Source organism: Fukomys damarensis, unplaced genomic scaffold, assembly GCF_012274545.1.
Source record: "Fukomys damarensis isolate Sample0158 unplaced genomic scaffold, DMR_v1.0_HiC HiC_scaffold_38, whole genome shotgun sequence".
Lineage (NCBI taxonomy): Eukaryota > Metazoa > Chordata > Mammalia > Rodentia > Bathyergidae > Fukomys > Fukomys damarensis.
Window position 1 is genome coordinate 54,984,447 of NW_022900950.1, and position 25,504 is coordinate 55,009,950.

Consider the following 25,504-nt stretch of genomic DNA (forward strand, 5'->3'; position numbering starts at 1 on the left):
ACTTAACAGTAACACATATTGATTCATATGATTTACAAATTGAGAAATTATATTATGAAAGATGGGAGAACTAAAAATTTAACTGTTATGAAAAAATATGAAATAAATCTTCAATTACTTAATAGTACTTAAAGTTGCTTCTAAGATTCGCACCAAAGTAAAGCAGAGTTATAAGATAATTTATGAAGTATCTATATTTTTAGTATAGATTTTATAATACTAAACTCATGTTTTTCTGCTTTCTTTTTTTTCCCCCATTGAGTTTATTGGTACATTTTAGGTATACAGTACTGTTACATTCATCATTGGGATCTTGTACCTTTACATGACAGGTCTTGGTTTCTTCTGCTCTCTTATTTCTCATCTTGAGGTTTTGCTGCTGTACTTTGGGGATTCATTGAGTCTAGAAGGTTAGATGAGTGCCACACAGGTATGAGGATGATTATGAGAAGAATCCTATTTTAAATTTCCCAACATGGAATATCAGAATTTTTTTTATAACCAAACCCCCTGAAAAAATAGGATCCTATTACTTAAAGAGAAAAGTCTATATCATGGAAACACTAGGTCAGTCATTCAGGGTCTTTTTACACATGAGACGAAGGAAGTTTTGTGCACAGGGATCTAAAAGTCTCTCAAGCTGGGTGTGGCGTTGCATGCCTGTAATCCCAGCACTTGGGAGGCTGAGGCAGAGTGATCACTATGAACTGTGTAGTTAGACCTCGTCTCAAAAACAAATAAATGTCTTTCAGATTTGTTGATAACTTGGAAAAGCACGGAAATGTTTTGATTTCCTTTGGAGTGTATATCTTTAAGTATTATGTCAAGGCGGATGTTGGTCTTGGTATTAATTCAGGATGGTCTTGAACTCACTATGTAGCCTAGGCTGGCCTCAAACTCTTGGTTGTTCTCTTGCCTCGGCTTCAAGAATTGCTGTATTATGAGTTGGAATAGGATCACAGAAGTGACAGGTATATAAAGTGATCGTGGGAAAGTATTTGGAAAAATGTGAGCTGAGCTTGGCAGAGGGCACAAACAGCCTGGCAAAGCGGGTGGTTGGTGGGATCAAGACAGGGCAGATTTTGTTTGGCTTCTTTAATTTTGGGGTGGGGTAGGGGGAGATGGGTGAGTGAAAAATGCAGAAATACAGGAACGTATGTTTTTGATATATAGCTACTGTAATATATTGTTGCTATAATCGGGATCTTGAGTGTCACCTGAGAGCCCATGTGTTACAAGCTTGGTCCTCAGCCCATGGTGCTATTAGAGGTGTTAGAACCTTTAGAAGGCTAGGCCAGTGTGAGAAAGTGAGGTTATTGCCAGTGCACCCTTGAAGGAGATATGCCTGTTTGGACTCCAGCCCTTCTTTCTCTTTTGCTTCCTGGCTCCCATGAGGCAGGCAAGTTGCTCCATTTCATGCCTCCTGCTATGATGTGCTCTCTTACCATAGGTGCCAATACAGTGGGCCCAAGAAATCATGGACTAAAACTATGAGCCAGATAAACCTTTCCTCCTCAAAAGTTGGTTTGCCTCAGGTATTTGTTACAAAGCTGACTAACAGTATTGAAGAATAATAAAGTTGTGACAGAGGTATATGTAAAAAATTGTATAAAGATTAATTTTAGATTCATCAAGGTGGGGATTGAGCTCAGAGGTTCCGCCACCTACCTCGCAAGTGCAAGGGCCCAAGTTCGATCCCCGGTACAAAAACAACAAAACCCCCAAAACAGCCAATTTTAGATTGATTACAAAATGAGAAGAAAGTACAGATACTACCCTTGTACCTTCCTACCCTCACACATGCATAGACTCATCCATTGTCAACACTCGCCCACCAGAGTAGTGCGTTTGTTATAATTTATGAATCTCTGTTGCTACATCATTATCTCCTAAAGTCCATCATTTACTTTTAAGATTCACTTGCAGTGTTGTACACTCAATGCGTTTGAACAACTGTCAGTAATATACATTTAAGTTTCATCCATGTCTTTTTGGGCTTGATAGCTTGTTTCTCTTTTTCCACTCTTCTGCCCTTCCTCTGTCTTTGTCTTCTTGCACTGTAAGGCATGACATCCAGGGCCTTGCACTGAGGGCTCTGCTGCTGAACCATGTTCTCAGACCTTTCTCATTTTGAGATAAGGTCTTCTAAGATACTGAGTAGTCCTGGCTGAGCTCAAAGTTGTGGTCTTCCTGCCTCAGCGGAGAAATTACAGGCTCGGATTACAGGCATGTGCTGGCTTCATCATTATCCCCAAGCTCATCATCATCACTTAGCTGTACAGGGTCTTGCTGAGTTGCCCAGAATGGCCTTGAACTTCTTTTGTTTTGTGTTGAGATGGGATCTCAGTTTACACTGGCCTTGAACTCACTATGTAACCCGTGCTGGCCTCAAACTTGTGGCAGTCTTCCTACCTCAACCTCTTGAGTGCTGGGATTCTAGGTATACAGCAACATGCGTGGCTGGGCTTCAGATTTCAGTCTTTCTCAGCCTTCCAAATTACAGGGATTACAATGAGCTTCCTCTGGCAGCTCATTTCTTTTTAGTGCTGAATAATACTCCATTCTTTGCTTGTCTCACAGTTTATGCATTCTCCTACTGAAGGACGTTCTCATTACTTTGAACCTTGGACAATAGCAGAAAAGGTTTTATAGATTTTTGTGTGCATGTTTTTGTGCGGACATAAGTTTTCGATTTTTGGTGGGGTGAATACATCATGTTGTAAGAGTGTGTTAGTTTTGTAAGAAACTCGCAAAGTGTGTTCCAAAGTGGCTGTATCATTTTGCATTTCAACTAAATTGTGTTCATGTTTGGTGTTATCAGTGTTCTGGATTTGGTCCATTTTCAAAGGTATATAATAGTATCTCATCATTTTAGTAAGCAGTTTTTCCCTGATAACATATGATCCGGACTGTTTCATATGCATCTTAGTCAGCTTTCCCGTTGCTGGAACAAAATACCTGATTCCCACATTTTAATAGAAGAGAGGTTTAATAGAAGAGAGAAAAGGGTGGAGGGAGGTTGCTCACCTCCTAACAGCACATTAAACATGAATCCACTGGTGAGAGTAGTGCCTCCATGATCCAATCACCTTCCCAGCACATGAGGCTTGTAGTGACTCTTTTAGATCTCAACCAAAACATGCTTATTGTATATCCTCTTTGGGGGTGGGTAACTGAGAATTGGACCCAAGGCCTCATGTATTCAAGCCTTCTACCACGGACTATGTCTCTAGCCCACTTCAACATTATTTTTTAAATTTTGAGACAGGTAAAGTTTCCCAGGCTGGCCTCCAGCTAGTGGATCTTCCTGAATAGCTATGATTATAGGTATGTGTTACTATGCCTGTTTATTGTGTATCTTCCATATGTTTATCTGTAATTCTTTGGTAAAATGTCTGTTAAAGTCTTTTGAATCATTTTGAAGTTGATTGTTCATTTTCTTTTAAGTTTTAATTTTATATTAAGTTTTAAGAGGTCTTTACAAATTTTGTTTGTCTTTCAGCAGATGTGTTCTATACAAATATTTTCTCCCACTGTGGCTTCTCTTATTTTCTTGACATTGTCTTTCTGTACCAATATTTTCTCCCACACTGGCTTCTGTTATTCTCTTGACATTCTCTTTCACAGAATAGAAATATACAATTTTAATAAAATCCAGGTTATCAAATCTTTCTTTCATGGATTTGCCTTGGGTGTCACATCTTTCATCACCAATATTAGTATATGTGCTGCCAAAGCGAGCACATCTTTCACAACCAAATCATAGTCATCTAGATTTTCTTTACCAATTCTTTCTGTAGCTTTAACATTTTACATGCAGATCTGTGATAGTTTGAATTAATGTTTGGAAAGCGTTTTAATTCTGTCCAGATTGTTTTTGCATGTAGATGTCCAGTTGTTCCAGTATTATTTGTTGAAAAGACTATCCTTTTTTCATTATATTGCCTTTACTCTCTTGTTAAGGTCTGTTGACTCTATTTAATCGAATGTATTTCTCAGCTTTTATTCTATTCTGTAGATCTATTTGTTTCATAGAAATATAGTTTACTGTATCTTGGAGGTCTATGTTTAAGCTCAGTTCATGGACAGTTTACCTTTCTAACCAACATATTCAGATATTTTGTCTTGCCAATCTGACTGGTTTCCTCATACCTTTGCCACACCAAGAATAGTTATTGAACTTGCTTATTGCTTCGAGTTTTCCAATAAGTAGTGGAAGCCATGATAAATTTTAAATAAAGAAAGAAATCGTATTTTCATTTATGGTGATTGTCTTCATTTTGGTCATCTACTCCAGGGTAAAAATCTTCTAGAGGGGAGCTAGAATAGTGTTGGTAAGGGTCAATCAAATGGTATATGAAGGAGGTCTCACTTACCAATGCAGTGCATGGCCATTGAGTGATTTATATGACTTTTAAATTTTGCTTTCAGCTAATGGTAGGTCTCTTTGTAAGAGTGGATCTTAAAAGACTCTTGTGCAATGTGGGCAATGGAGATAGGGAATGCAGTCCCGTAGTAAGATATCCTGGAGGTCCTTTTGTTTGCTTGTTTGTTTTTGGTACCAGGGATGGAACTCTGGCCCTTGTGCTTGAGAGGCAGGAAGTGGCACCACTGAGCCAAATCCTGGCACCTCCCTGGAGGTCATTTTGAACAATATATCCCTAGCCTTTCCCACTTAGTCATTGCCAGAGTGTAACTCTATGACTGAGGGGAATCTACTGTTATCACAGGTGGGAAAACTATTGCACTAGGGAATTTTTTTCCCTTCCATGAAAGTATTAACTAGGGGGAATAAACAGCCACAGAAATGAAACAGAATTTCCTTGCAAGTTAATTCTTGCCCATTGGAGAGAAATTTTTTAACTGCCCAAACAGGTTTTGCTGATAAGGACATTTTAGCATGTTTGTATTTTCTGGCCAGGTGCTTTTTTTTGTATTTGTTTTTGTTTTAATCAGTTAAGATTTAGGTGCTATATTGAAGAAAGTTCCCTAAGTGAATTTACATAATGCAAATCAGTTTATGATATTTGATTAAAAACTTTCAGCCTTTTTGAGACAGGAATAAAGTTTTTATAAACAAAATTACAATTATGTCAGATCACTATTGGATATTTCCCTTTTAGTTTTAAATACCCTTTGTTTTTGAAACATACACAGAAAACGGGTTAATCTTGAGACCACAGGTATATACAGGTCTAGGTATGTGATCTGTTTGGCTGTTTTGTAAGGTGTTATAAATGCTGCCTGAGTGTAATCTGACACCAGGTAGGCCCAAGTGGCCAATGAAGGAGAGTGGTGAACTATGTGAAAGAACTGGAATTTCAGGTCTGGGGAGCCATTGTGGCTTTCCCTCAGTCCTGGAAGTGTTCCTGAGTGTCAGCAAAGAGGCAAAAGCATGAAGCACTCAGCCTGATTCACATTGTCTCTGTTAACTCCACTTCCCTTTTCTTCTCCGTGTCCCTCTCTTACATGCTTAAAGCTAAGGGGAGCTTGATCAAGATTGTAAAGATGTTTCATCTTTGTATATGCCACCAGAAATCTGAGAGTTTGAAAATAAAAAACATCAGTTTGTGCTTCATTTACATGAAAGTAAAATTATACTTTTAATAATTAAAAGTTAGATATAGTTATGGATTGCCTAGTATGCTCAAGGCCCTGTATTTAATCCCTTGTACTGCTAAAACAAAAACGGAAATAAAAAGCAAATAAACATAGGGTGTCTCACTCACCTCTGCATCACATCATTCCGTTTAAGAATGCCTTTCCCTGCATTAAAGAATACCTGGCTGGGTGTGAATGAGGACCAAAATGTGTAATAGATGTTGTGAAATAGGAAGAAAATGTTCAGAGGGGAAGAGAAACTATGAAGGGGGGCGGGGGGGAAGAAAGAAGGGAAAGAAAAATGAGAAAAGAAGGAAAAAAATGGAAACAAAGCTTTTGTAAATAGGGAAGGAGTGAGGGAAGGCGAATGGGAAAAAATAACCAAGATAGATCATTTACAGGTACAAGTTCTCTATGATGAATGTGATCATAAGGTATACCTAAAATGTATTAATAACTTTAATGAAACAAAAAAGAATACCTGTCTGAGTGTGGTGGCACATGCTGGGCCATCCTAGCCCTCAGGAGGCTGAGGCAGGAGGACTGCCTTGAGCTGGACTACATAGTTCATAGCCAACCTGGACTGCATGGTGAGACTCTTGTGTCAAAAAAACAAAAAACAAAACAAAACAAAGCAAAAACCTAATTTTAGGTAGTTATGCTGGAATTAATTTAAAAATAATTGAGAAGCTGGGATTATGGATTATAGGTAGAGTACTTGCTTAGCAGAGTCACAAAAGTAAGTGAATAAACAATACATGGTAAGTTTTAAATTCAAGCAACTTTTTTTTAAGTGCTGCTGGAAATCAAACCCAAAGAGCCATGTGTATAATAGACAAGTACTCTACTAGAGCTAAATCCCCAATCTCTGGAGACACATTTTAAAACTTTTTCTAAACTTTCTTAAATTCCTTGAATATTTTAAATAAAAAGATTAGGGTGTAGAATCTTCCTTTTGAATTATTTGAATATTGAATGCAGTAAGGAATGATTGAGTCACTTTGTGACGTTAACTTTTTTTTTTTCATTTTGTGTATAACTTGGTACAGTAAGAGCTTTATAATGAGATTTATTTAAAATTACTGTTCTTTTCTCTGCTGTTTTTCAGCAGGGTCTGAAGGGCCATTAGTGTCCCTGTTTGGGGAAGTTCAAGTCTGATTACTTGACTAACTACTGTGTGGTGTTTTTCATAATTATTTTCTCCATACCCAAATTTTTAATGTAAATTGTACTACATTTAAAGAACTAGAAAGAAAAGTGTCAATAAAAATATTTCAAAAATATTTATGAGTTCATTGGGTATGGTAGTCTTACAATAAGGCTTTAAGTGTTCCCTTTTGGGCTGAATGAATGTGTAAAGTGAGATGGTATGATAGTGGTAGACTTGGGAATGAAGATTAGTAAAACTAAGGTTTAAAGAAATAATAGAGAAATCTGTTAACCCCTCTCCTGCAGTTGTTCCAGATAAAAATATGGGTGAAAATAATCTATGCTAGAGCTGGGATTTAGCTCAGTGGTTCTGGGTCCTGCCTTGTAAGAGCAAGGGCCAAAATTTTTCCCCTGTATCAAAATATAGAAGGGGGGGAAGGGGGAAGAGGAGAGAGAGAGAAGAGGAGAAAGGAGGAGAGAAGAAGAAAGAGAAAAAAAGAAAAGAAAAAAAAATCTATGCTATCTCCTGGAAATCACAATTCTCCTTCAAATGTCTAATCAGTTTTACATAATTAGCACATCAAGGGGGAAACAGAAAAAATCCTAGCTGCTCTCAAAGAAGTCACAAACACAGAAGATTCTTCTGTGAGTGGCTGCTTGTACAGATCAAAGCACAATACAAAACCATGGGAGAAGGAAAGAAAAATGATCTATTGTAAGTATCAAAAGGTTGCATAAAATATATAAAAGCATTTTGGAGTGTGGTAAGGCACTTTTGTTACAGATATTTTTGTAAGAAACAATCTTTCTGGCTTTCAGTTAGTACATAGTAGAATTGAACCCAGGGCCTTATGCATGCAGAGCAAGGGCTCTATTGCTGTGTTATATGGCCGGTTCATTTTAATTTTTTATTATGGAAGAGATTTCTAAATTTTTCAGATAATCTTCTACAGAAAATATTAATGAAGTTCTGTTAATATAGATATAGGGGCTAGTGGATTTAAGTTTTTGGAAAGTTGATTTTCATGTCAGCTTTTTCCCTCAAACTTGTCCCTTTAACTTTATTAGGAAATTAGTGCCCATCCTTTGTTTGAAATCAGCTTTCTTTTTGAAATTCTTGTAGTAAAATTATAAATACTATTTCAAATAAGTAGATGTTATTTAATATGATTATTTTTTATTGTCTTGTTAAGTCATATTTATGTTTATTACCATTCCATACAGTGTTTAATTGCTCACTAATTTAGTTTCTACTCAATAAACTCAGTTTCAACCCGGTAGCTTCCCATTCCCACCCACTGCTAAATTAATTTTTTACATATACTTTTGTTAGTAGTGGTAACTTTAAAAAAAATATATATAGAACCGTCTTTGCAGACATTTTTAAAGCATTTTCCCCTTTGCTTTGAAACTGTTTTTGCTCTTAAGTTGTTTCTGTTTTTGTACTGTTGTAAAATGCAGTTCTTTGCATGTTCTAATTTGCCATGATGTGGTCAAGTGCTGTTTCCTTCCTGTTGGCTTGCAAGCCTGTTCTAGAGATAAGGGTACATTTCAGTGCATTAAAAAAGAAGTCACTGAAGACACGCTTAAGCATGGTAACTCTTAAAAGCATTCTACTTATCAGAAACCTTTTAAGGAACAGAAAAAGTGTGCTTTAATTTCTGATTATTTTTACAATAGTGTGTACTATTTTCAATAGTATTTTACAATAGTATGTACTAAATTTTAAATTCATTAGGTTTTAAATAATTACATTTATTAGGCCTAACAAGGATAGTGTCTTGAATGTTTCAGTTAAGGACAAAAATATATATCGTGAAATTACTCACAGACTGATAAATCTTTTGTAGGTGGTTTACTGGATTAATGGAAAGCTGAAAATTATATGTTCCTTTGCAGTTGCAAACTTTGTTATTAATGCTGCATTTTTTGTTTTGTTTTTGTTTTTTAAAAATACTTTAAAGCTTAACTGAGAGGAGAAAAAGTGTTCATTTTCAATAGTAAGAGTGCTCTTAGAAGGAATGAAGTCTTCAAGAAAAATATGTATCTAAAAATATCTAAAATATATTATCTAAAGAATGTCTATTTTTTGCTCATGTTGATTTATTTAGAAACTATCATAAACTCATTGGAAATACTATACACTGTATCAGTTATGTTTTAAATGGGTGATTGTTCCTTCACAATGAATTTAATGTTTTATTTTTCAGGTCAAGAAGCTTAAGAGAAGAAAAAGTTTGGAAAAAATTGCCACTGTTTGCTTCTAATATCAGTAAACAAAGAAAATTTGAAGCACCTTCTTTAAAGAACACATTGGATATACAGTAATTTCACAGACTTGGCTGAGAGGTTTTACCCAAATTTGCCAGTGGACTCTACTGCCTGGTACTTGAGCCTTTTTGGAACTTTTTTCTCATGTGGATCTAAGGGGAATGCTTTATTATGGCTGCTGTTGTCCAACAGAACGACCTAGTATTTGAATTTGCTAGTAACGTCATGGAGGATGAACAACAGGTATGAGATTTACAGGAAACTGGATTTTTATAAACTTGCTGTACTTTTTTACATTTGCAACAGAACATTACTTTAAGGGACAGAAATTGAAATAGTTGGAGGTAATTTATGTTCTTATATTTTAAGTGCCAGTTAATTCATTCAGTATAAATTTTATCCTTAGCTTTGATGTAGTAATAAGGAAGTAATACTTTGGGGATTTAACTTTTTTGCTGTTGTTTTTGTTTTCTTTTTGTGAAATTAAACTTAACAGCAAATGCCTAATTATGTCAAAGTACTTTTGAAAAATTCTAGAAAACATAATAAATTTTAATGTATATTGTTAATGTTTATAATTGTGTGCTATTTCTTCAAATAAATGAAGTAATATTAGCAGTCCCATGATTGCACAGCTTTCCATTCCAAAGCATATGGCCCCGAGGAAGTTACTTAACTTCTCTAGATCTGGATTTCATCATCTGTGGAATTTCTAAATGAGCTTTCATTGAATTTATATACGATATGCAAAATACTATTTTCAGAATGCTGAAGAAATCATGAAATATTTGATAAAGGACTTCAGATTGATTTTAGCCCCCGTCTAATCTCCTCTAAGGGCTAGGATTATTTGAGACTTTATAATTTATTTCACTTTAAACGGGTTATGTGGGGAATGTAAGATAGGATGGGGGAGAAATAGTGTGTTGGATGTCCATTGAATTTACTAGGAAAAATATTTTGAGAACCAGCTCATTTAAAATATGCCTAGTAAAGTTGATTTATAGGTTGAAATAAACCTAACCCTAAATTCTTTAATAGGCCAATTTTCATGTCATGCATTTATTATAGAGATATAATTACTGCAAATAATAAAAATGATTCTTAGCTTTGTCAAGACATTATAATTTCTTAGTTGTTTGTAATGTTCATTGAAGTGACAGAATAAAAAGTTTATAAATAAACCTACAACAGGTGAGAATTTAGATTAACTTGTTCTAAAATAAGATGCTCTTCAACTAGGAAGGAAAAATTTGAAGGGAGAAGATTGCCTGATTCCACCTAAAAGATACTGTAATGGTGATAATGGATTTAAACTCGAAACAACAGAAAAGATATTGGAGGAGAGGAAAGTGTTTTGAATTTGTTTTCAAACAGGATGTTATGTATCTTTTAAGGTTTGAAAATGTACGTACTCTGCTGCCCTCCTAGATGACAATCCTGTGGATTGGTCCCAGGCTTGATGTGGTAAATGTTCATCTCAGGGTGTGGCAGCAGAGGACCGAGCTATGAGCCACTAACTGGTATTATTTTATCACTCTTTTGACCATGAAAAGCGCATTTTTTACATTATGTTACCATATGTATACATGCATATATGTGGCTTTAAAAGTTTTCCAAAACAATACTTACACACTATGTATGATGCACTTGATTTGTCTTGGAGAGGTTATATCTTTGGAGAGTACTATTAGGTTAATATCAACACGAACATATATGTATTTTCTTTTTCTTTGGAACTGAATTCAGGGCCTCATGCTTGCTAAACATACTATCACTGAATCACATTGCTAGCCCTGGATTTTCTTCAGTTATTTATTTTAATTGAATAAAATGAACCTATATTAGTTTTTTTTTCAGATACTATTATAAGCACTTTACAAGTATCAACCATATGAGGTAAATACTAAGGTCTTCATTTTATTTATTTATTTATTTATTTTTGGTGCTGGGGGATCAGACTTGAGACCTTGAGCTTGCGAGACAGGCAGCAGCACCACTGAGCTAAATCCCCAGCCCCACAGTCTTTATTTTATGATGAGGAAATTAAGGCATAAAGAGTTTAAGTGACTTCTCACCCCAGATCATACAGCTAATAAATAATGTCTACACAATTTGAACGTTAGCAGTTTGACTTTCGCTAATGCTATTATGATATTGTATATTCTTGCAATGATGCACAACAATCTTACTGTCTTATAATCAGTGTCAGAATGTTTGAAACTTGGCCAGACTGAAGAGTTGTTACAATTGCCATGAGCATAGGGAAAGCAATTGCTTGGCATAAGGGTAGATCTAGTGGTGTTGGTCTTGTCTTCATCTTGTATAACCCGTGGTTCCACCTTCTTGTATTTGCTTGTTCAGGTTATTTTTAATATAGAGTAACAACTTGCTATTTATGAAGAAGTCACTTAATAAAAAAACAGTGAAAATATCTATCCTCAGAAGAAGTGAATATTGCTTTTTGATATGTATTTAACATTTTTTATTAGTACATTTTTACAGTTCAGAATGATTACTAATGATTTATCATAGGGAGTTAGATATGTTCATAATACATCTTAATTATTTTTACGTTGGTGTATAATTTTAGACAACAGAGTACAAATGAACTACATGGAGGTAGTTTTAAGGTAGAAATGAAACTATGCTAAACTTCGTGGGGACTTGTTTTTACTTCATGTATGATAAATGTGTGTGTATATGTATGTAGGGCTATGCATCATTTATTTTTCTATATGATGAATGCCATCTTACTTTATTTTCCTAGTCCTTGATCGTGGCTATTACCAGAATTTTGCTATTTGTACAATATTGCAGCCAACATCCTTACTTGGGTTCACAACAGACCCTGCTAGTGACAGTAGTCTGGAAAAAATGAATGAGTAGAACAAATCCTTTATAGACTTTGACCACAGAATGAGAACAAATAGTGTTAGGACTTTCTTTCTCAGGGTATAAATTTGCCTACTTTGACTGTTGATTCTGAAGGTTAAAGGATAACACTGCCTTGCTGTCTGTTTAGAAGTTGCCCGGTGATTTTTTTTTTTTTTTTTTTTTTTTAATGCAGTGTTTGGGAATCAGTGTTCAATGTAGGATCAGAGGTAAAGCCAGAGTGCTGGAGATTCAGAGAATTATAGCTAGACATTGACCACATTGGGACTTCGGGCCAGCTTCACTATGAAGGTTACATTTGAATTAGATCTTAAAGGAAGATCAGTGTATGCTGTAGATGAAGAAGGGGAGATTTTCAGAGGAATGAAATGAATCAGAACTTAATGGATTTTTCTTGACTGCACGATCAGTCAGTTTAACAATAACCCACAACCTTAGGACCAACGGACTGCATGATCCATCTAAACGTCTTAGCATTACAATTAGAAACTGCTCACAGTGTAACTATGTGATGTTCTTACTTCTTCTTGCATTGAAGTTTTGTTTTTTGTTTTTTGTTTTGTTCTTTTTGCCAGCCTACCATGATTTTCTGAAATACTTTCCTGCCTTCTTACTGTCTGTTCAGAAATGATCTCTCAATCACATTTCATACCTATTGTATGTTTAAATTCGAACTATCTTTCAAGGTCTTAGAACAAATCTGCTTAGTTCAGTAACTGACCCTAAAAATCATCTACTCATAAATTAACAATTTTACCCCATTACTCCTGTATCACTTTGTAATGTCACACATTGCAAATTTTCCCAAATAGTGCCCAATTACTTGAACACAGTGTTTGTCATTTTTTTTCCTTTTTCTATTTAATATACCTCCAACGTGCATTCTTTTTTTCTGTTGTTGCTATCTTTGCAATAGTGGGGATTAAATCCAGAAGCCCACAAATGTTAGGCAAGTTACATTATTTAGGTAAGCGGCATTCTTAGCTCTATTGAGTCCTCCTAAAAGCTTTTCTTCATCTGTTGATAAAATGATCTGTTTTCTCCTAACTATAGTATCTATCTCATTCTCATTTAGTGTGTGAACATTATGACCATGCCACTACAGCTTCAATAGCAGGAACATTATGGTGTCTGTTCTTCTGATAATTTGTGCACTATTCCGTTGTACATGTTTAGTAAAAACTACCTCAAGCACTTTTTTTTAATAAAAAATGTTATAGAAATTGTGAATGAAACAGTTTTTTCAGGTTTTCGCTATTAGTGTTTGGAAAAACTAACATCCCTATAGTTTTTCTATTTCTCAGGAGATTTGTTCAAGCTATCGAGGGCATCTTTGATGCAGGCACATTTTGAATATGAAACTGTGTGTTGTAAACTGAGGTGTAGATAGGAGTGTACAAGCCTGTCATTTTTTTCCCAGTAAGGATGGAAAGATTGTTAGGTTAGAGATTGTTTCTAATAAAATAGGATAGAAGGAATGAGTTTGATAGCGTTCTGTGTGTGATTTGTTTATTACCAGCAATGTGGAGGGCTGGAAGTTGGGATATGTGATAAAAATGAATTTAGATGATATCATTGCATAGGGTAGTGCCTAGACAGGCTTCAGAAACATTCAGGGATGAATTTTACTAGATAGTGTTTATTGAGCATTTTCTCATACTTTAAACAAAGATTATCGTACCTAATTCTTACTACAATCTTAGTGAGGGTAGGTCCTCACATTCTTGCTTTATAGAGGATTTAAGTGAGGCTCAAGAGAAGGGTAGCGACATGCCTGTAGCTATATTTCTACTAAGTGAAAAAGCTGGGAATTACAACCACCCTGAACCTTCAATTATTTCATTTATGCTAGTTCCTGCCTACAAGTTGTGGTGAAAAACTTTTAAATTGGAAGAACAGTTATACTTTGCATTTTGGGCAAAAACGTGTTACTGATTCTAATTGTTTAGTGCAGTTACAGTAGATAAACCACATACCAGGCAAAAAAGGCTAAATGTATGCTTTATTGTGATTTTACTCATTTATTTAAAAGTGTGATTTGTTGGTTTTTAGTCTATATACACAAAGTTGTGTGTCCATCACTATCATCAATTTTAGAATGTGTTTTCACCCCCAAAATCTGTCCAGTAACAGTAATGCATTATTTCTACTTATTGTCCCCTTCCAGCTCCACAAATCTTTCTATCTGTGTATATATCTCTGTTCTGGGCATTTCATGCAACCAGAGCCGTACAATATGTAGTCTTTTTTGAATGGCTTCTTTCACTTATGTGTTAATGTTTTCAAGGTTCATTCAGATTGTACCATGTATCAGTACTTAAGTGTTTTAATCACTGAGTGAGATTTCATTGTGTGATTGTACCACATTGTATTTTTTCATTCTGTTTCCTTTGCAAAAAATCGCTGTTACTTAAAATGAGGGCCGAGGCTTTGGTTCAGTGGTTCTGCTGCATACCTTGCAAGTACAAGGGCCCTAGTTCAATCCCTGGAACCAAAAGGAAAATGAGATTTGTATTGGTAAGTTTTTTTGCTGGAAATAAAGTTGGCAATTTATTTCTTTTCTCTCAGAAAGTACTCAGTTGTCTACAGTAGTCTTGCTGGGTAAATAAGGAAACTAGTACCTTTCCTGTTGATCCTAAATATATTGTTTTATTTTTAGAAATTGCTCCTAAGTATTTGGTACCTTTGATATACCTTAGTTATATTATGTGACTAAAAATTTTTGTCACCTCTCTATTTTCATCAACACCATATTACTCATTTGTTTTGGATATGTTTCAATAATGAAGGTGATTTTCGTGGCTTGGATACGTATTCATTCAGCTTTTTAGTTTAGTTTTGTTATTTTCTCATTTGATAATTGGAAATGGCTGTCTTGATTTTAGAATATACCAATAAGTTTGTCATTCAGGATTTTTAAAATGTGGTAGATTTATTCTATAGGAGAGCCCTTTGCTGTAATGTAGCATTTTATTTGATTTGACGCAGTATGACCTGGCATCGTTGATCAGTTTTGCCTGCTTGCTTGGTTGTCCCCCTCCCTTTGGAGCTCTAATTTTTTATTGTCTGTGATCAGCTGGTTATGATTTCTCCATTCTGAGAAAGGCTAGGTTGTTCCTAAACTGCCTGTATTTAGAAATGTCTTGCCTTATGATATGCCGTGTACAGTCAGTCTCTGACTTACAGACATTGAAGTTGCTAAGATTTATAGATGTACTATATAAGGTTCATAAGTATAGTGTATAAGACTCACTTTGTTGGAGAGCTACTGTAGTAAAAACAGCATGGGCCTGGCAAAAACAAAAGAACAACAGATCTGAGAATCAGTGAAACAGAATAGAAGATGCTGAAACAACTCCAAACACACTCTTTGACAAACAGGCTGAACACTTTCACAGAAGAAAGATACCTCTTTAATAAATGTTGCTGGAAAAACTGGCTTTCCACATGCTGAAAATCGAACCTACACCTATATCTCTCACCATGCACTAAACTAAAGTTGGAATGGATTAAAGATCTAAATACTAAAACAAACACTTAATCTTCTGGAAGATAGAATAGGTAAAACTGTTAAAGACATAAGTGTAGGTAAAGACTTTGTGAACAAAACCTTGATGGCACAGGATATATTACAAAGAATCAACAACTGGGATCACATCATATTAAAAATCTTTTGTACAGCAAAAGAAAACAATGGAGTGAAGAGACAACCCTCAAAAAGGGAAAGAAATTTTACCAGCTATTCCTGAAAGAACTGATATCTAGAATATATAAAGAAACAAAAAAAATTATATCCCCCAAATTTAAAGACCCAATCCAAAAATGGGTATCTAAAATGAATAGACAGTTCTCAGATGAAGTACAAACAGCAAATAAATATATGAAAAAATGTTCAGCTTCACTGGTCATTTGAGAAATAGAAATTAAAACAACGTTGATTAAACAACATCTTACTCCAGAAAGAATGGCCATCATTAAGAAAGCAACTAAGCCGGGTGTGGTGGCGCACGCTTGTAATCCCAGCACTCGGGAGACTGAGGCAGGAGGATGACTGTGGGTTTAAGACCAGCCTGGGCTGCATGGTAAGTTCCAGGACAGTCTCAACTATATAGTGTGACCCTGTCTCAAGAAAGAAAACAAACAAAACAAAGCAACCAATAACAGATGCTATCAATTCTGTGAGGAAAAAAAAGGAGCACTTCTCCATTATTGGTGGGAGTGTAGACTGGTGCTACCACTATGGAGGTTCTTCAAAAAACTAAAACTAGAGATTGTCCTCTTTGACCTAGTTATGCCTCTTCTAGGTATCTTCTCAAAAGAGTTAAAAGTATCATACCACATCGATATATGTACACCCATGTTATGAGAAGCACGGTTTGTAATAGTTTAGTCTTAAAAAATAGCCCAGATTCCCATCAATGGATGAATGGATAAAGAAAATGTATTATTTATGTACAACGGAGTACTACTCTGCCATAGAGAAGGATAAACTTAAATGAGTGCACCTCAAGATTATAATCTTAAGTGAAATAAGTCGGACACACATGCTTAAATATTGCATTGTTTCTCTTGGGTGAGAAACGCAAAGGGTAAATAAGCACCAAAATGGAGGATGGGTGATGGGGAGTAAGAAGAAAATGTTCAAAGGGAAAAGGGAAGAAGGGAGAGGGCAGGAGGAAAGAAAGGGAGGGAAAAAGAGTAAATAAAACAAAAAGAATGGAAAGAAAACAATAGAAACAAAGTTTTATAAAGGAGCAGGGAAGTATTGAAGGGAAGGGAGGGGAATGGAGAAAAAAAAAGATATATACAGATACAAATTCCCTATAATAATGAATGAGATCACTATGTATGTTATATACGGATACAAATTCCCTATAATATTGAATGAGATCGCTGCGTATGTCACAGTGTACCAGTAAAATTAATCGGAAAGAAAAGACTGACTTTGTCAGATTAGAAGTGAATCCGATTTAGGAATATTCTCTTGAATGGAACTCCTTCCTAAATTGAGGGCTGACTATATAGTATGGAAATTTTTTTTTTTTTTTTGGTATGGGGATCAAACTCAGGACCTTGAGCTTGCAAGGCAGGCAGTGGCACCACTGAGCTAAATCCCCAGCCCAGGAAGATTCTTGTTAAAGGACATTTATTTTTAATTTTTAATTAATTTTAATTTTTTTTATACTGGGGATCGAATGTGGGTCCTTGAGCTTGCAAGGTAGGCTGTGGAACCACTGAGCTAAATCGCCGGCCCTTAAAGGCCTTTTAGAAGCAGAAAATGCATCATTGATTATGATCTTATTTAAATTCTTGAGTTATTTGTATTCTTCATATTTAAAATACCAATCTGGCTGTGACTACTATGATGTTTATTACCAACTTAATTTATAAAAAGTAAAACTTGAATCTGGTTAAAATGTATTACTCTCCTCTCGTGTACCCTCTTCTCTAGGTCATAAACTAATTTAACATTCACATATAGCTACACGCATACATAACCATAAAGCTTTTAATGTGGGCATTCTTATAAGAAAAGAAAGAATTTTTATTGACTCTCTTACTTTTTGAGATTTATGGCCAAATTGTCGTTTATCCTGGCAAAAACTCTGAGCACCGACTAAAGAAGAGCACTTGTCATGAAAATGTACACTAGTATTAGACTTTATTTAAATAACTGTACAGAGATCTACAGTGGAATTTCAAATGTTGTTATGTGGGTTTCTGGAGAAAAGACTTTTGTACGTAGACCTTTGCAGTTTTGGTGGAAGAGAGAGCAAGCCTTCTTCAGAAGCAGATAATCTTCTGGAACTAACAAAAGTAAAACAACCTTGTTTCAATAGAGGCTCTGAAACTCGAACTTTTTCCTGTTTCCTGTGGAAACCTGGACCAAGACCTGAAATAATGAAAATCACGAGTATGTTAGTTGGGCTCTTCATGCTTTTTGTGTCCATTCATGGTTTTGAGGAGGTGATTATAACCTGTAATGAATACTGGCTGCAGGTGAAAATTAAATGGAGGGCCCTTGGGAATACCTGGGAGCCCCAGCCTTCTGAACTGTATGTAGGGATTGGCTGGTTGTTAGCGGAAGGCCATTGGTTTATTTAGTGGTGTTGTTTTTTTTTTTTTAACCTGTCATTATGGGATTAATACTGAAGTGTGCACATGAGGTATTCTCATTCAAATTTTAGTCACTTCCCAACCAGCGAATTCAGAGATCTAGTGTTACTTACCAGTATCATGCTATATTCAAAGAAGTTTTATAGTAACTCATTGGAAAAAAGTAAAAGACAATAATGGTTGTTGATCCAAACAATTAACTGAAAACAAAAACTTAACTTCGTGTCAAGTAGAAAACTAGGAGACCCATCAGGGAAGAACTTTAGGGAATGGCTGTGAACCACATGCCTTTTTATCCCTCCCTGTGAAGCATAGTAACTCAGTTGTAAATGCTGGATGGAGAGGTGCTCATAATAACCCTGGTACCTTGGCTGCTTCAAGATTGTGCTGCCTGTTGTAGGTTGACATATACCTATGAAAATCATCTTTTACCTATTTTAAATGAAGAACTTTTCTGAAGTCTGTAGTTATGATATTTTTGGTGTGAGGGGAGAGCTTCCTCAGAATTTTAAACTTGTAATGAAATTATTTTTAAAAGGTTGAACTTCTTTAAAAAATCAGAAACCTCAAGCTTTAACTGAGATGCAACTTTCTTTATAACTGCAGGTTATCTATAGATTCCTATACATCAGTCTTCAAAATAACCTAGCTTAATGTATGTCTGGACTCGAATTCTGATTTATGTACATTCTTTTAGAGTATCTACTGGAGGATAATTTGCCATATCATCTGCTCATTTATTTCCTTAGAAGTTTTTTTCACAATATAGTACTTGTTTGATTATATGTATGTATATATATATATATTTTTTTTTTTTAATACCAAGGGTTAAAGTCAGGACCTTGTGCTTGAGAGGCAGAAGTCAGCACTACTGAGCTAAATCCCCAGCCCTTGATTATATTTCTATTACAGGATGATGCAGAACTACAGGGATGTGATAACAGTATTTGACGTATTTACATGTTTTTGTAATCTAGATTTCATATTCTGCACGAAATGAAAATAGACAAGTAAGAAAAAAGAAACTGAGGAAATTACAAGAGAATAATCTTCCTTACTTATATAACTGATAGACCCAAGTAGTTAGATGGGGATGAGTTATTGTAGACTTTAATGAGCTATTTTAAAAGTTTCAGACTAGGCGTACTGTCACACACTTGTAATTTTAGCACTTGGGAGGCTCAGATGGGAGGCTTGTCTCAACTTCAAGATCAGCCTGAGCTATATACGAATTCAAGGCCACTCTGAACTTCATAGCGATGGATGCCCTGTCATAAAAAAGCAAAAACACGCACAAAACAATAACAACATAAAAACTCTTAGTGTGATAACTCTTGTTATTGTCATCTTGCAGGCAAGGAAAGCTTTTTAAAGTGAAGAATGTTAGGTTGAATGAAAGAATAAATATTCAGAAACATTTAATTGCACTGGTATTAAGTCTCTAGAGTCTAGACTTTTAACCATATGCTAGGAGGTAAAGGTAAAAGGAAGAATTCTTCACAGAAGTCTTGGTGTTGATGTTTGGAGATCTGTGGCACAATTCTTGTCTTATGTAATGTTGCAATTCCTGAAATGATTTAAAATGCACTTTGGAAACTGGTAACAGTGATACTCATTGGGGAAGGACACCCTATGAGAAGGAAATAATACAAATTAAACTTTGGGGATACAAACATATTCATGTATTATGAGAAGGGAATAATACAAATTAAACTTTTGGAATGCAAACATGTTCATGTATTATTTAATTCTCCAAATAGTTTTTTTTAACTTCCATGGGAACTTTTTTAAAGGATTTTTATTTTAATTTTGTGTACCAGCACCCTATTTTTTTGTGTGTGTCTTTCCACTTAGATACAGTGTGCCCAGGGACTTCTTTCATTTTACTATGGTTTATATAAGGTGATGAAGGAGTACTATCATAGTATTTGATCATTTTTCCTCTCCCAAGCGTTAGCTTTCATCTAAGCCCTAGAACAATGCTCAGAACTGAAACTATTGTAAAAAGTGAGAAGACAGTGTTTCTCCTACCAGGTGCATCTCTGCTTTTTAAACTTCTTATTGAAATACAGCATAAATACAAAATTATGCACTGGTCATAAGTTAGTACGTTTTCACACAGTCACTACATTTGTATAAAGCTTTTGCTTTTAGTTGATATTAAATATTCTTAGTAAGTGTACATGGTTGCTTACCAATTTTCTAAAAATACTGTTCTTACTACAAGTAAAACCAAGACCAAGCCAATTTTTAGGAGGGTTTATTTCTATTTTGGGGGACATTTCTACCTATAGAAATAAAGTATTTCAATAAAATATTGAGGGATTTTTGCACCAAAATATTTTCTTGATTACTTTTTGTGTGTCATGCCTACAAGTGGTTTATTTACGTGTTACTTAATGCTTACAGTAATTTAAGAAGATTTTTTTTTCCCCAGAACTAGGGATCGAACTCAGGACCTTGCACTTGCAAGTCAGGTACAGTGCCACTGAGCTAAGTCTCCGGCCTAGAAGATATTTTTGTCTTTAGTTAGACAGAAAAAAATAAAGCCTTGAGAGTTAAGTAATTTCCCTGAGTTCAAATACCCCAGGAATAGTGGAGTCTGACCTTAGATAAGAGATGGAACATTTAGCTTTTAAATACTGTTTTTACCATGTGTATATGTAGCTCATTGCTACATGGTAAAATATTGTCAGACCCTGTTGTGAAAGAGCAAGGTATGCTGCGCTTTCATTTGTGTGTGTGTGTGTGTGTGTGTGTGTGTGTGTGTGTGTGTGGTTTCTTTTTGTTTTGTTTTGTTTTCAAAATCACAGGTGAAGGAAGTCATTATAAGAATAGATCAGAGGTCCTCAAAGCATTGTTTTTATAGGGGTAGGCTTTGGGACCAAAGTTTGATCTGAAGGCGGGCACAGGAATTTGTCTCAGAGGTATGGTTCCACGTTTGGTTTGTTTGGAGAAGGCTTAAAGTCAAGAGCTTTTGAGGACTGTGAGGAATAAGGTGCCAGCGCGCTGTTGATTTTTTTGTCTTGATGTGGAAATGCTGTAGGAATTACTTCAAAGTATGTTCATTTTGGCACGTGTCATTAAAAAGAATCTGCATTGAGAAAAAATTTAAAGATTGTTTTTCACCTGCTTTTTGTTTCAGGAAAACTTTTTTGTATTTCATTTTAAGCTGTCTCATAGAGAATCTTGGCAGGATATTTCACAATTACCGTGTAACAGATTACTGTTAGAGAAGCTTGGCAAACAAGTTAAGTGAAAGCTTTTCTTCTTTTCTATATTCGAAAGTCTGTTGAACAAACTTATTTACTCAATAGACTTGAAATGGCTTGATTTATAATTTTTTAAACTCTGCTGAGCACCTTGGGTGGTACCATCTCCAAGAAACAATGAAGCTTAGTTAGGGGACATAATATTATACTCTTGTTTGTTTGTTTGTTTGTTTTGGTACCAGGGATCAAATTCAGGCCCTTGCACTTGTGAGGCAGGCGCCAGAACCACTGAGCTAAATCCCCAGCCCTATACTCTTTATATTGATTAGTTCTCTTTTTTAAAAAATTCATTAAAATTATTGGTACATTTTATACATTAGTATACAGTATGATGACATTTATTATTGGGAATTTGTACCTTTACATGATATATCTTGGTTCTTATTGTTTCCCCATTCCCCTGCCCTCCCTTCAACCTCTCCTCCACTTCTTATTTACAAAAAGTTTCCATTTTTTTTCCTTTTTTATATTTATTCCTTTCCCCTACTCCTCCCCCTCTCCATTCCCTCCCCCACTTCCGGATTGGACCTTTTCTTCCTATTTCACATACTTTCCATCTTTCTCTCTCCTTTTTTTTTTGTTCTTTGAGTCAGGGTCTCACTATGTAGTTGAGACCAACCTGGAACTCGCTATGTAGCTCAGGCTAGTCTTAAACTCACAGTGGTCCTCCTGCCTCAGCCTCCTGAGTGCCTGTGCACCACCACGCCCAGCATTTCCTTCTCTTTTTAACTTGATGTTTTTGCCACTTTATGATCACAGCAAATAGAAGCAATATAGTGAACACTGTTGAAATTGTGGTAACTATCTGTGCTCTGCTAAAGCTTGGTTTAATTTTTAATGCTGCTAAAATGTTTGCTAAAATTTACTGTTCACGTGTCCTTAATCATAATTAATTGAAAAGGGAAATGGATATATGCATTTTTTTCTCTCTGGAGCTGTTAAAGCCTTTAATAATGTTACAAAACAAGAAAGTCAGTTATCATCACTAGTTTAATTTGCCTCTAAAATTTCATGCTTAGAAAGCTGATCTTTGACATTTTAATTCTCAGAGAATTTCCCTCTCTGTTCCCCATGGTACATGGTTTATTTGGGTTCTAATCCTAAAACAAAAGTAAAAATGATACAAAAGTGTCAAACAGCAAAATATTTCATAATATATCTGTTGGGATTATTAGCATTCCAGACATTGGCATGAATGATTAATTCCAATTTAGGGAATTAGAGCAATAGTTCTGGACTCTGGGTGCAAATTGGACTCTCTTGGGAATCTGTAATCATGGGTCCCTATTTCTAGATGTTCTGTTCTGCTTAATCCCTTGAAGGATCAAATGTTGACATTTTTTTTAAATGTTTCCCAGTGTACAGCCAAGGTTAAGTACTGGTAGAATTTAGTGATATTTTCTAATTCAAATAAAAATTAGGGACTGGAAATGTGACTTAGTGGGAGAGCACTTGCCTAGCATGCACAGCAGGGCCCTCACTTTGGTCCTCAGTATGGCTAAAAATAAAAATAAAAAAGTAGAAAAGATGCCTAATTATTCAAATAAGAGCTTCTAGAGATGTTTGGAGAGTCAGTTTTTTTTTTTTTCCTGATTGAATGTATTGGTATTTTTTAAGTTTACAATAGAGTTGCATTTATCCTTGAGATCTTGTACCTTTACATGACACATCTTGGTTCTCATTTTTTTCCCCAACCCTGCCCTCCCTTCCCCTCTTCCCCCGTCCCCTATTTACAAAGACTTTATTTCAATTTTTCCCTTTTCTTGTATTTTTTCTTTTCCCTAGTCTTTATACTTCACCTATACCTTTTCTTCCTATTTCCCATTGCCAGTTATACAATTTGGAGAGTCAATTTTAAAAGAAGTAGCCCACCAAGTAGAATGTAATATTTTTGTTAGGGCATCATAAAAAATTATGTTGACATCTTCATTCCTTAAAAGAAGACAAGAGGGCTGGGGATTTAGCTCAGTGGTTCTGCTGCCTACCTTGGCAAGTGCAAAGACCTGAGTTTGACCCCTGGTACCCCCAGTAAAAAAGACAACAGATGTAATTGCTGCCTCATTAGTGTTGCAATGTTTAAAAAAGGTTGTCTTTCTCTGTTACCGAGGTTGGCCATAAATTCCTAGGGTCAAGTGATCCTTCTGCCTCAACTTGGATTATAGGAGTGCATTACTACACTCTTTTAAGCTCCTTTTTAAATAAATCTTGGAAGGAATCTGGTAAAAATGATGTAGAAAAAGCTAAGGTGGACATGTTTTGGTTTTTGGGAAAGAAAATTGAAGAGTAATGTCTAGTCAATTAAAAAACAAAACTTAGGGTCGGGCACTTAGCTCTGGGGTTCTGTGCCTGCCTTGCAAGCACAAGGTCCTGAGTTCAATCCCTAGTACCCAAAAGAAAACTTAAAGCTTAAATTTATTTCCATTATGAGTTGAATTATGTACCTCTCACCCCCATTCATATATGATACCTCAAAATGTGGCCTTATTTGGAAATAGGGTCACTGCAGATGTAAGTAGGTAAGATGAGGTCATATTGGAGTAGGACATAATATAATTGGTGTCTTTATAAAAAGGGAAATTTGGACATAGACTTAGAGAAAACACCATATGAACATGAAGACAGCCATCTACAAGCCAAAGAGGTTTAGAACAGATAGATGTGCAGAAAGAATCAACCTGCCAACATCTGGATTTCTTCTGGCCTCTAGAACTCTGAGATTATGCATTCTGTTGTTTCAGACATTGGATTTTTAGTATTTATTAAGATGACCCTAGCAAATGAATATATAAATCCTGATATTTTATGTATTTTAAAAAATAAGAATCTTAGAGGACTCAACATTGAAACTTTAGCATGCCTTCATTGGTGGGAGATGCCTGTAATCCTAGCACTCAGGAGACTGAGGCAGGAGGATTACAGTAATTTCAAGGCCAGTCTGCACTACATATACATAGTGAGTTCAAGACCAGGCTGAACTACCTAACTATATCCTGTTTAAAAAACAAGTAGCTGGACATGGGTGGCACATGCCTATAATCCCAGCACTCAGGAGACAGAGACAGAAGGATCACTGCAAATTTGAGGCTAGCCTGGGCTACATAGTGAGTTCAGGGCCAGCCTGAACTACTAAGTGAGACTCTGTCTCAAACACCCCCACACACAACCAAAGTTGAGAACCAGTTCTCTACAAGGGATTTTACAATGTGTGTTTGTTGAAGTTTTTAGGTTTCTGATGACTACATACTACTTAGTCAGCTGCTGATCAATCCCATTTAAAAGACAGTTTATCCTGGGCTGGAGGTGTAGTTCAGTGGTGTCAGTGCCTCCCTTGCAAATACAAGGTCCTGAGTTTGATCCCTGGTACAAAAAGCAAAACAAAACAATTTATCCTGAGCCCAGATCTCAGCAGCTAGAGTAACAGGAGTGTGCATTTTCTTTCCTTTTATGGTATAACAATGGAATGTCTTTCCAGTAACATGAGAGGTATTTCCTAGATGTATTTGATACATATAGATTCAGGCCTTGTGCCTAACTATTCATAATCTTTTTTTTTTTTTTTTTTTTTTTTTTGGTTATGGGAATCGAATTCGGGTCTTTATGCTCACAAGGCAGGCGTTGGAACCACTGAGCTAAATCCCAGGCTCTACCTATTCATATTCTTAATGAAGATCCAGAAATAACTTGTTACATATTGAATAGTAGCACTCAAGAGAAATTAGAAGTGAACTACTTAGATAGAATATACATCCTCATTTCAGTGTGGCCCATGCTTTTCATGAGCAGAGCAACTTCTGAGTGATCCTGGTACGTATCTTGTGAATTGAGAGGAACTGGTTATACCAAGTTATGAGAAACTCAGACAAGGTATCCCCTGGAAAAGATTACATTAAAGCTGTACCTGACCCCTCAAACACAGCCTTTCTAAATACAGCCAAACAAGGATGCAGACAAAACACGACTACAGCATGTTTAGGAATTACTGTAATAGTGTATCATTAAAGAAAATGGATCTTGGATTCAGTTCAGGTTAGAGTTCTACCGCATGCTGGCTATTTGACTTATAGTAAAAAAAATAAATAAATAAAGTTTTTTTTTTTTTGGAACTGGGGATCAATCTCAGGACCTTGCACTTGTGAGGCACTGTGGTAAATCCCCAGCCCAAATCAGTATCTTTTTTTTTTTTTTTTTTTTTTTTTTGT

General features: G+C 35.6%; 1 protein-coding gene across 2 annotated transcripts in view; it reads left to right on the forward strand.

Moving 5' to 3' along the window:
• Positions 1–8,960: 8,960 nt before the first annotated feature.
• The window catches only part of Elf1 (E74 like ETS transcription factor 1), a 43,667-nt gene continuing 27,123 nt past the window's right edge, over positions 8,961–25,504 (forward strand). For both annotated transcript variants that reach the window (XM_010636931.2, XM_010636930.2), the window contains exon 1: positions 8,961–9,264. In XM_010636931.2, the coding sequence (XP_010635233.1) occupies positions 9,193–9,264 (72 nt within the window). In that variant the 5' untranslated portion in view covers positions 8,961–9,192. The remainder of the gene's footprint in view (positions 9,265–25,504) is intronic.